The 12,312-nt window shown below is 49.0% G+C and overlaps 1 protein-coding gene across 1 annotated transcript in view; it reads left to right on the forward strand.

Moving 5' to 3' along the window:
• The first annotated feature begins 5,526 nt into the window (after window positions 1-5,526).
• Window positions 5,527-12,312, forward strand: part of LOC107120196 (regulator of telomere elongation helicase 1-like) — a 30,633-nt gene continuing 23,847 nt past the window's right edge. Inside the window, exon 1 of the mRNA XM_015422843.1 lies at window positions 5,527-5,718. Within this exon, the coding sequence (XP_015278329.1) occupies window positions 5,529-5,718 (190 nt within the window). The 5' untranslated portion in view covers window positions 5,527-5,528. The remainder of the gene's footprint in view (window positions 5,719-12,312) is intronic.

The following is a 12,312-nucleotide window of genomic DNA, read 5'->3' on the forward strand; positions in this document are numbered from 1 at the left end:
TTAGTGCCAATAGCTCATAAAGTAGAAGTTTTCCTCACAAGTCTCCACAGCTTAGAGGGAACATTATGGGCGGCATAGTGCTCGCCAACCATTTCTCCGGCGCTTTCCAAGCGTTTCTAGAAGGTGGGTGGGGCCAGGCGGGAGTTTTCTCCGGCAAGTCTTCCAATCAGCCATTGGTGATCGGATTGGCTGTGCAGCGTTTTTTGGAAAACGTCGGTTGGGCGTCTGCCGCCTTTACAGCGGCACGCTGTCTTCACCGTTTGTGAGTGAAAGGATGCTGCCGCAGCCTCTGAAGAAGGCCCTTGTGAGCCGAAACGCCTCAGGTCATACACTGTTCTCCTTTGTGTGCATTTGTAACTTTGTACATTTTATGAGGCTTGGGCCCCTACTAGGTTTTTATATGTCTTTGTAATAAACACTGTTTTGTTATACTTGTTATGTTTTTAACTTTTGGCCCTCTATTAGTTTTCTAAACTTCCTCCGGAGTTCTCTGCCAGGTGTGCAGTGTTCCCTCTAAGCTGAGTTAGTGTGAGCCAGCTTGCAATTTTTTAGCCTCCAGCTCACAGATTTTTGTCTCGGGTCAGGAAGGGTGGCTCCGGAGCAGACTAATGTATGCAGCAGCCAAATCACTCGCTCACAACTTGAATGTCAGCAGCTCACAAAGTAGAATTGTTGCTCACAAGACTCCACAGCTTAGAGGGAGCATTGCAGGTGTGGCTTGGCAATTGTAGCCTCCCGGCGTCGAGAGGGGCGGGGCCCTGGGGGCGGGGCAAGCCCAGCAATGTTGCTTCTCTAATGTCATTCCCCTTTGGATGTTGTTGCTGGCTCATCCAGGCTATTCCGGTTCCCTCATCACTGCTGCCTCACCCTTACTAATTAGGGACTGTGTATAACAGAGCAAAACTGGTCACTTCCTCATTCTGACTCGAGTCTGAGCGGGGACACAACTTCCTCCCCAGATGCCAGTGAGTCGGCGTGATTTTCTGCCAGCACAAATCCGGGGGAGTTTCCGTCAAGAGTTCCTTTCTGTCGGAAGCGCTCCCGTTAAATCATCCGGCTCTCTCCCGGTTCTTTGTTGTTCTTCCACCTGATTCCAGGAATCGCTGCAAAATTAACCAGGAAGCCTTTGCCAAAGCATTCCTCTGATAGGGTGGTGCTCCAACTAAGTCTTTGAGCAGACGGTGGCGGGCGGGGGGGGCATAAAGATCTTCTCGCCCACCTACGCACCATTCACTGTTTGGGGGACATTCCATTTCTAAACGCCCCTTCTAGTTGGAGGAAAAAACCTTACATATTCTGAATTTCCCTTCTGACCAAATAGCTGTCCGGGCACTTTGGGATTGATTCATTCCAGAGCACTGATTCATGCGCTCGGAGTGCCATGGGGTTGTTTGGAGAGTGACCCGGCCTTATTCCTGCTTTGGATCTGCTCTCTGTACCGGCAAGCACGTCGTTAGGGTCACTGCTTTCTTAAGAGTTCATACAAGTTCCAAGATGCTGAAGTTAACGTCCGTCAGAGCAGGGGAGGAGCCCTTCTCACCAGTGTTCCCCCTAAGCTGAGTGAGTGAGAGCTAGCTCACAGGTTTTTTTAGCCCTCGGTTCACCCATTTTCGTCTCAGCTCAGAAAGGATGGCTCCAGAGCAAACTAATTTATTCAGCAGCCAAATCACTGGCTCACAACTTGAATGCCAGTAGCTCACACAAGTAGAATTTTTGCTCACAAGACTCCGCAGCTTAGAGGGAGCATTGCTTCTCACTCCCTGTTATTGGGAAGTTTTTAGAAGCCCAGCTTTCAAAGAGGAATACACGGGTCATTTCCTGCAGGAGCGCACAGGAGCGGAGCTCCAGCAGTAAAGAGCCCAAGGGGCGGGCAGATGCAACAAGTCCCGCCCCCTGCTCCCAGCAGCCCTCAGTCAGAGCAAGAATCAGCCAGGTAAGCTGCAGAGCCCTCCCCGGCCCCCCAGTCCAAAACAGCCCAGTGGCACCTTTAAGACCAAGTTTTATTCAGGTACAAGCTCTCCCAAAAAAAATAGTCGTTACTTCCCCCCCCCCCCCATAGCTAGCAATCCAAAACAGCCCAGTGGAGCCTGAGCGGTGGGTGTTGCTTCCGGTGACGTCAGGGGGTGTGGCATATGCAAATGAAGTATGCTGATGAGTTATGCTAATGAGCTCCTGCACCTCTTTTTCTACGAAATGACCCCTGGGAATACAAGAGTTAATCTGTTCCTGGCTGCCTTCCGTGACGAGGACAGGATGAAATCTCTCCGTGTCCGGTGTTCATTCTTGCCAAATCACCCAGGAGAAGCCGCGCTCAAGCGCAGCCTCAGCTGTATGTGGCCATAGTTAGGGTAGTAAAATGGTGACTAGCACTGAATTGTAAGCCGCTCAGAGACCCACTGACAAGGGGTTCGAGCGGGATATAAAGTTGAATGTATAAATAAATAAATTCTCTGCTTGCAAAGGTCGTCCCTGGCCTCTGCTTGCCATTGCAGCTTCCCACGGTTTTCCACCTTCCTCTCCTCCTCCTTATGGCAGTCGCCCAGCGAGGGAGAGATACTATGGTTTTCTCTCACAGCTGTAAAGGCCAGACCACCTGTTATTACAGCTCTAGCATGAGTTCTGGCCTCACGCTGGGAGCGTAGGTAGGAGCCAGTTTGGTGTAGTGGTTAAGTGCGCGGACTCTGATCTCGGAGAACCAGGTTTGATTCCCCCACTCCTCCACTTGCGACTGCTGGATGGCCTTGGGCAAGCCACAGTTCTGTCAGAACTGTTCTTGAAAGCCCCACCTACCTCCCAGGGTGTCTGTTGTGGGGAGGGGAAGGGAAAGCAGATTGTAAGCCGCTCTGAGACTCCTTCAGGTAGTGAAGGACGGGGTATAGATCCAGCCTTCTCCTCCTCCTCCTCCTCCTCTTCTTCTTCTTCACCCCACTTTTCTCTACCTTAAGGTGTCTCAAAGCGGCTTACAATCGCCTTCCCTTCCTCTCCCCACAACTGGCACCTTGCAAGGTAGGTGGGGCTGAGAGAGTTCAGAGAGAACTGTGACTCAGCCCCTGCAATATCTCTTCCAGGGAAGTGATCGATCCAGCCGTGATTAACCAATGTATTAGGGTGGAACCACCAGAAAGAATTGAAGCAAAGCAGAAGTATTCATATGACACATTAAATGATAACAGAAATTACACGGTAGGATCCTAGTTTCAGTAAGCTAAACACAGTAGTATAGATCACAGTCCCTAACAATTTATCTAAGTAACTTTGTGAATCATTTAGTACATGAAGCTATCAAGGTCAGTATTGTCTACGCCGACTGACAGCCGCTCTCCAGGGTCTCAGGGAGAGAGGCCTTTTGCATCAAGTACAACCTGATCCGTTTTACCCGATCCCTGGGACATCCAGCATGCCTAGCAGATGCTCTCCCAATGAGCCACGGTCTTCGTTGGGCTCGTGTTTTCATAAACACCTGTCCATTAACGGGGCTTATGTGATGGCTTGGCACACCTTTGTAGAGAAAGAAGTCGGGTTAGAATGGATAAAATGGATAAAAGAAGGTCCTTCTTCACCCAAAGAGTGATTCATACATGGAATTCACTGCCACAAGGAGGTGGTGGACGGCTTCAAAAGGGAATTAGATAAGCATATGGAGCAGAGGTCCATCAGTGGCTATTGGCCACAAGGTATAGATCGGAACTCTCTGTCTGGGGCAAGGGATGCTCTGTCTTCTTGGTGCTTGGGGGGGTGGGGGTCAACAGTGGGAGGGCTTCTAGTGTCCTGGCCTGCTAGACCTCCTGATGGCACCTGGTGTTTTTGGCCACTGTGTGTCACAGAGTGTTGGACTGGATGGGCCACTGGCCCGATCCAACACTGGCTTCTCTCTTATGTTCTTATGAGAGAGGAGAACTACGTGAGCTGCTTTGGGTTCCCAACTGAGGAGAACAGCAGGGTATAAAGTAAACAAAATGCCAGATACCTTTAGACAAGGAGAAAGAGATCTCTCTCTGCCTGTCTTCACATAAGCGCATGAAGTCGCCTTGTACTGAGTCAGACTCCTGGTCGTTTCTGCGCTGGCTGGCAGCAGCCCTCCTGAGCCTCAAGAGCCATGCTCCCTCTGAGCCATGGAGTGTCGTGAGCAAAAGTTCTACTTTGTGAACCACTGGCCTTAAAGTTGTGAGCGAGCGATCTGGCTGCGGCATAAATTAGTCTGCTCTGGAGCCGCCCCTTCCCGAGCGAAGACAGGAATGTGTGAGCCGGAGGCTAAAAAAACGGTGAGCTAGCTCACGCTAACTCAGCTTAGAGGGAACACTGCCCCTGGGGAGGATTTTTACATCCGCTACTACCTGGTCCTTTCCACTGGAGGTGCTGGGGATTGAACCCGGGACCTTCTGTATGCCAAGCGGGTGCTCTGCTACTGAGGCACGGCTCTTCCCAGTTCCGTTTCAGAGCCACCACAGTGTTATAAAAAGCTCAACCACCTGTTGGGAGAGAACTGCACATGAAGCTGGGGATCCCTTCTGCTAGTATTTTTTTGCTGTGCCTCTTGCAGCCAGGTGGGGGGGGGGGAAGGACTGGTTGCTACTACTATAAGTATATACAGTGTTCATGGAGAGCTCTTAAGCCAGCTTAATGTAGAAAAACCAACATACCACAAGTACCGTGCACAGATGATTATAACATATCATAAATAATTTTATATTTTTTGAAAAATATTTTTACAATAATTTCTACATATATAATAAATCGTAAATAAAGACACGAGCACATGTTATAAAGAGACTTTAAGGAGTCCTCCCTTTTGAAACTTTTATTTAACAGAGGAGGACTGTTATTAAAGGTTGTACAAATAGCTTTTGAGATTCATGGAGATGATTTTTGATATTTTTGATTAAGATAATTTATTATATATGTAGAAATTATTGTAAAAATATTTTTCAAAAAATATAAAATTATTTATGATATGTTATAATCATCTGTGCATGGAACTTGTTGTATGTTGGTTTTCCTAATTACCGTGGGTCCTTGTTTGGTTTTGTGAATAGCTTAATATAGAAGGCTTTTGCACCTATTTAAAAGAAGACAAGACTGTCTTGCTCCTTTCCAAACACTTGAAATGGAACCAGATTATTTGTAAAAACATAAAGAAGAAGTTAAGAGTTGGGTTGCTCCTAACAGAACACTGAACTGTAGCAAGAGGCTGACACCTTTCAGTAGAACAGGATCACTCCTGAGGAAGGTTGGGGCGAAATGAGTTTATATCCGGATGCTCATTGAGAACGATGGACCTGTAATATTGTTTGCTTGTTTGTTGTATTTCCTATATGGATACCTGTGGTCCCTTCTTCCCTGCTTTAAAAATCAGCCAGACCTGGCTAGAGAGAGCAGAGGGGCTCTGTACTCGATACAGACGTCTTAGAAACTGGGTTTCTCTGACTTCTAGGAAACGAAGGCTGGATTTCATTAAACTCCCTGGCCTAGAGCGAGCTGGCTCAATGACATTTTGGCATCACTCTTCTTCCCCTTTCCCAGGGTTCTCTATGTTTGTGCGCCCTCATCACAAGAAGCGCTTCAGGCAGATGTGCCAAGACCTGACTGGAATGAGTTGCCCCGAGGACAGCAAGGAGCTCCCGTTGCCAGCCCAGGAGCACGGCTTTTTGGGTCCTGAGGGTTCGTGTCCTGCGACAGAAGAGGCTGAAATTCAGGCTGGAGCTGCTGCCCCAACCCCAGGTTTGAGATTCTTGTTTTGCTAGACTTTACACGCCCATTTAATTTATTTATTTAGAAGAGGGGTCCCCAACGTGGCACCCACTGACACCTTTCCTACTACCCACCAGACGTTTTTAGATAGTTGACGGGGCTTGGAAGGGAGACCACCGAGGAAGTCCAGGGTCGCTACGCAGAGGCAGGCGATGGCAAACCACTTCTGTCGTCTGCCCTGACCTGGATGGCCCAGGCTAGCCCGATCGGATCTCGAAAGCTAGGCAGGGTCGGCTTTGATTCGTACTTCAATGGGAGACCACCAAGGAAGTCCGGGGTCGCTATGCAGAGGCAGGCAATGGCAAGTCACCTCTGAACGTCCCTGGCCTTGAAGAAGAAGAAGAAGAGGAGGAGGAGGAGGAGACTGGATTTATACCCTGCCCTTCACTACCCAAAGGAGTCTCAGAGCGGCTTACAAACTCCTTTCCCTTCCCCTCCCCACAACAGACACCCTGTGAGGTAGGTGAGGCTGAGAGAGCTCTGACAGAAACTGCTCTTTTTCAAGGACAGCTGTGCCAGAGCTTGTGACTGACCCAAGGTCACATCAGCAGGTGCAAGTGGAGGAGTGGGGAATCGAACCTGCTTCTCCCAGATTAGAGTCCGCGCACTTTAACCGCTCCACCAGACTTCCTCTCAGTTTGAAAAAACCACACAGGGTCACCCTAAGTTGGCTGCTTGTATGTGTCCACGTATGCCAATAAAGGCTTGTCACATGAGATAAGTCGGCTGCAGCTTGACAGCAAGAAAAAGAAGTTAAAATAGGTGTTGAACTTTCTTTTCTTCATTAGATATTTTTTGTTTATTAAAACATATCCTGCCTTTCCTCATCCCCGGGTCTGCGCCAGGAGGACACAACAGTAGGCCACATTTTGTCGCAAGTCCCCACTTGTACTGCGCAGAGTTGAACCTCACTTCATACGAACACACGTGCGGCTGCCTTATACTGACTCTCGACCCTGAGTCCACCAAGGTCAGGGTTGCCTCCTCGCACCGGCAGTGGCTCTCCGGGGTCTCCGCCAGAGGTCTTTCACATCACCCGACCGCCTGACCTTTTGCTTATTATTTATTTATTTGACTCAATTTGTATCCAGCCCTTCCCCCCCGAAGCGGGCTCAGGGTGGCTAACATTAAAAGTTAAAATACAATAAAACACAAATTCAGTGCATACAAAACACATAATAAAATTCATATACATTACAAGTGTGTGTACACACACACATACACACATATATATATATACACAGGGGTCGTTTCGTAGAAAAAGAGCTAGGGGAACTCATTAGCATATGCCGCACACCCTGACATCACCGGAAGTGTGTCATAAGGCCACACACCCTGCCCCCAACAGTCCCGTGAGGGGCCCGGTGGTGGACCTACAAGGCTGGTGGGAGTGCAAGGAAGCCCCGTAAAGGCCCTCCCTGGCCCCAGGCAGGCAGGGGTGGGGAGAGGCAGGGAGGAAGCAACTTACCCTCCCTCTTCTCCTGCCTCCTCCTGGCTAAATGAGGGCCGGAAGCGGGGCGGCCGGAAGCGGGGGGCGGGGCTTTGTCATGTGCCCCGCCCCCCGTACCCCACCCGGAGAAACTGCGATTCCCCCCGAAATTCCCCCCCGAGTGTGTGTGTGTGTGTGTGTGTACGTACGTACATACATACATACATACATACAAATACATACATACACACACACACACAAAGTTCAGGGGGTTGGACTAGATGATCTGCAAGGTCCCTTCCAACTCTAACATTCTATGATTCTATGACCAAAGTCATTATAAAAAATATACAACTAGGACACTGTATTACAAATAAATTGAATAAAATCATAGGTTACAACTGTACTTTTTCTCGGCGCAGCAGCATGGCGGATTGGAGGAACTTAGCCACTTTCTCAGTTACTTCAACAGAGGAATCATTCAGAAGTTTGTAAACTTTGTGGGAACCTGAAAAAAACAACTCCCATCATGTTCGGCAATATAGAGTTTAGATATTTAGAGCATATATTTACATAAAAGTGACAGTGCAACAAAACATGTACGACTGTCTCAACACATCTAGATTTACAGGGGCAATAGCATTGGGAAAAGTGCAGAAAAGGGCAACTAGAATGATAAAAGGGTTGGAACGCCTTCCCTGTGAAGAAAGGTTAAAGCACTCGGGGCTCTTTAGCTCGGAGAAACAACGGCTGAGGGGTGACATGATCGAGGTTTATAAGATTATGCCTGGGATGGAGCCAGTAGAGAAAGAGGTACTTTTCTCCCTTTCTCACACTGGAGATGCCGGAGATTGAACCCTGGGACCTTCTGCATGCCAAGCAGATGCTCTGCCACTGAGCCACAGCCCCCCCCCCTTCCCCCCCAAAAAAATCCCTCCCAGATTCCATTATTTGGGGAGGGGGGAATAGCCAAATTCTAGCTCTTATCTTTCAGGAGAAAGAGCAGTGTCACGGTTATTCTAAAAGCACCGAGGGCTGGGTTTCCGGTTTCCTTTCCAGGAAGGCCCTCATTCTGCAGGATCCACCCTTTTCCTTCCACCCCCTTATTTATTTATTATTTCTTAGATTTGTATCCCGCCCTCCCCGCCGTGGGTTTCCCTCTGTTAACTCTCTATCTATTAATATCCCCTACACCTCCTTCCCTTTCTCTTCTCCCACCATTAATAGAGTACATGCGTGGGTTGTTTGACAATTTCTGAAATGTGTTAACCCGTTGGGAGTAGGACACTCACTCAGATAGACTGTCCCTACATCCGTTGATGCCGAGCCACAGTTCCCACCTCCTAGCGCTGGGCAGAATTAACGGCGGTGGCGACAACTGAGGTTGACTTCACTCGGGCTCCTGGAGAGACGGTTCCCGCTTGACCATCCTGGCTGTCAAAAAGCCTTACTCTCGCGGAGGCCTCGCTTCCTGAGATGCCGCCCCTCCTTTCTGCGTATAAGCACATAGCGAACAGCTGATCAACAACAGCCAGGAAACACTTCTGCGGTTCAGGAAAAGTTGAGTTACATAACGGTCTTCGAGGCTTCCCGTGGCTCACGGTGTAATGCCGTTGGCGCGGGAAGCGGAAAAGCAGGTAGAATTCTTTTTTTAAACTCCCTTTTGCGGTCTTTTTGGTTTCCGACCTCTACTCTGTATAATCCAGAAACGATTTCGGAGGTGCCGGGTTGGATCCTTCGGCTCTGTAAGTGGAAAGCATTTGCAGTGGCAGATTCCCACCCCCCCATTCCCACGGCAACCCTCTGCAAATACTCAAAAAGGCATTGCAGGGCCTTGTGGGCAAAACAGCCATTGAGTGCAGGTGGGGTGGGGTTGGGGGCTGCAAAATCACCCCCTTACTCTTGGCTCTGTTGAACTTCCGTAACCACATTGTCTGTGGGCACAATGTGGGGGCAGTTTCACTGTATTCCCTGTCCTTGTTGCAACACTGCCAGGAGCTGTTCATCTAGAAGAAGAAGAAGAAGAGATTGGATTTATACCCCGCCCTTCACTACCCGAAGGAGTCTCAGAGCGGCTTAGAAACTCCTTTCTCTTCCCCTACCCACAACAGACACCCTGTGAGGCAGGCGGGGCTGAGAGAGCTCTTGACAGGAACTGCTCTGTTTCAAGGACAGCTGTGCCAGAACCACGGATTGCCTAAGGTCATCCAGCCAGGTGCAAGTGGAGGGGTGGGCAATCAAACCCGATTCTCCCAGATTAAAGTCCGCACACTTTAACCGCTCCACCAAACACCTAGTCCCTATCAAGAGGAGCTTTTTTATCACACCAAACTAAGAAGCAGGAAGATTAAGAAGAAGTGATTGTATACCCTGCCCTTCACTACCCAAAGGTGTCTCAGAGCAGCTTACAAACTCCTTCCCCTTCCCCTCCCCACAACAGACGCCCTGTGAGGTAGGGGGGGCTGAGAGAGCTCTGACAGAAACTGCTCTTTTTTCAAGAACAGCTCTTGTCAGAACTACGGCTTGCCCAAGGTCATCCAGCCAGGTGCAAGTGGAGGAGTGGAGGGGGGCCTGTAAAACGGAGCTCTTCCACCAGGCCTTTGATTAGGAGCTGCCCCTGGTGAATGAGCTATTAACAATTGGACTGGCATCCAGAACAACTTTGGACACCGCCCTAGCTTCATTGGACCGCCTCATCGAAATTCGCCATCTGGATTCTACCGCACTTTATGTCATCTCTTTGTAATTTGCAAGTTCATAATATTGTATTTCTTTGTGTTTTATTGCATTTTAAACTGTTGTGCGCCACCCTGAGCTTGCCCGTGCAGGCAAGGCAGGGATACAAATAGAAATTAATAAATAAATAGTAAATAAATAAGCCGATTTACGGCAACCCCTCAAGGGGTTTCCATGGCAAGAGGTGTGCAGAGGTGGTTTGTCATTGCCTTTGCGAATCGACCCTGGTCTGACTTCCTCAGTGGCGTCCCATATGCAGGTGCTAACCAGGGTCGGCCCTGCTTAGTTTCCAAGATCTGATGATCCCGGTCAGTTGCTGAGGTACCTTCTTGAATATCTGTTGGAACTTCAGGTATAGATAGGAACTCTCGGTCTGGGGCAAGAGATGCTCTGTATTCTTGGTGCTTGGGGGGGGGCAACAGTGGGAGGGCTTCTGGTGTCCTGGCCCCACTGCTGGACCTCCTGATGGCACCTGGTATTTCTGGCCACTGTGTGACAGCGCGTTGGGCTGGATTGGCCATTGGCCTGATCCAACATTGGCTTCTCTTATGTTCTTATATGGAGCTGAGGTCCATTGGTGGCTATTAGCCACAAGATATAGATAGGAACTCTCGGTCTGGGGCAAGTGATGCTCTGTATTCTTGGTGCTTTGGGGGGGGGGGGAACAGTGGGAGGTCTTCTAGTGTCCTGGCCCCACTGCTGGTCCTCCTGAGGGCACCTGGTATTTTTGGCCACTGTGTGACAGAGTGTTGGACTGGATGGGCCACTGGCCTGATCCAGCATTGGCTTCTTTTATGTTCTTATATGGAGCTGAGGTCGGTGGCTATTAGCCACAAGATATAGATAGGAACTCTCGGTCTGGGGCAAGGGATGCTCTGTCTTCTTGGTGCTTGGGAGGGGGCAACAGTGGGAGGTCTTCTAGTGTCCTGGCCCCATTGCTGGACCTCCTGCTGGCACCTGATGGTATTTTTGGCCACTGTGTGACACAGAGTGTTGGACTGGATGGGCCATTGGCCTCTCTTATGTTCTTATTGGCCTCTCTCATGTTCTCCCGGATCCTAGCCCAACACTCTAACCGATACACTATGCTGGCTCTCTGTCTGAGACACTTTGGGCGAGCCAAAGGAGGGAAGAGCAAGGGTCCAGGAGCACCTTAAAGACTTAACAAAATTTGTGGCAGGGGAGGAGTCACCGCTCACTTCTTTCGCTATCCGAAGAAGTAAACAGTGACCCGTGAAAGCTCATCGCCTGCCACAAATTTTGTTAGCCTATAGAATCATAGAATGTCAGAGTTGGAAGGGACCTTGCAGGTCATCTAGTCCAACCCCCTGCACTCTGCAGGAGCATAGCCGAAAGATAGCCCTACGACATACCCGAAAGATGGTCGTCCAGCCTCCGCTTGAAAACGTCCAGCCAAGGGAGCATCCGCCACCTCCCGAGGCAGTCTGTTCCACTGCTCAACCACTCTTACAGGACGTTTCTCCTGATATTTAGCCGGTAACGACTCCCTTGTAATTTCCACCCATTAGATCTAGTCTTGCAATCCGGAGCCAGAGAGAATAGATCTGCTCCATCTTCTACATGACAATCATGTCTCCTCTAAGCCTTCTCTTACCTAGGCTAAACATACCCAACTCTTTCAGCCTTTCCTCATAAGACTGGGATTCCAACCCTCTCACCCATCATGCGTACCCTCTTCTGGACACGCTCGAGCTTGTCAACATCCTTCCTAAAATGTGGTGCCCAGAACTGGACACAGGACTCCAGGTGAGGCCTGACCATAGCAGAACAGAGCGGAACTACCACCTTTAAGGTGCTCCTGGATTCTTGCTCTTTTCTACTGCTACAGACAGACTAACACGGCTACCCTTCTCAATCGAAACGTAGGGAAGTAATAGAAGATACGTAGAGTCCAGTGACACCTTTAAGACTGACAAAAGTTTATTTTAGGTTTAGCTCTTTTGTGTGCCAGGCACACTTTTTCTAAATACACTGGAATGGAAGGTAGAGTTCAAACTTATAGACAGGGGCTGAACAGCCAATTAACATGTAACATGATGAAGATGTTTTAAGTTATGCAGAAACAAAACTAAGTAACAAGCGAAGGTTATAAGGTCGACAGTTGTTTTGATTTAATTAAGGGGGGAAGGACAGCAAAGCAATAAATACGTCAAAATAGGGGATAAATGCGTAAAGGCATCTATATATCTAATTCCCAACTTGCCCCCTCCATGCGGATATCTAAATCAGCACATCTGGGGCACTTGAGGGGCAGGGAGGTTTTCCTGCACATTTGGGGCAATCTCCATATGTGCAGAAAAATCTGAAAACTTGGAAAAAATATGTGGGGGATATTTAAATCCTCCCAAAAGTAAAAGAAAAGCCATCTGAGAACGGCT

This window comes from Gekko japonicus, unplaced genomic scaffold, assembly GCF_001447785.1.
Source record: "Gekko japonicus isolate JY-2015 unplaced genomic scaffold, Gekko_japonicus_V1.1 scaffold5001, whole genome shotgun sequence".
Taxonomy (NCBI): domain Eukaryota; kingdom Metazoa; phylum Chordata; class Lepidosauria; order Squamata; family Gekkonidae; genus Gekko; species Gekko japonicus.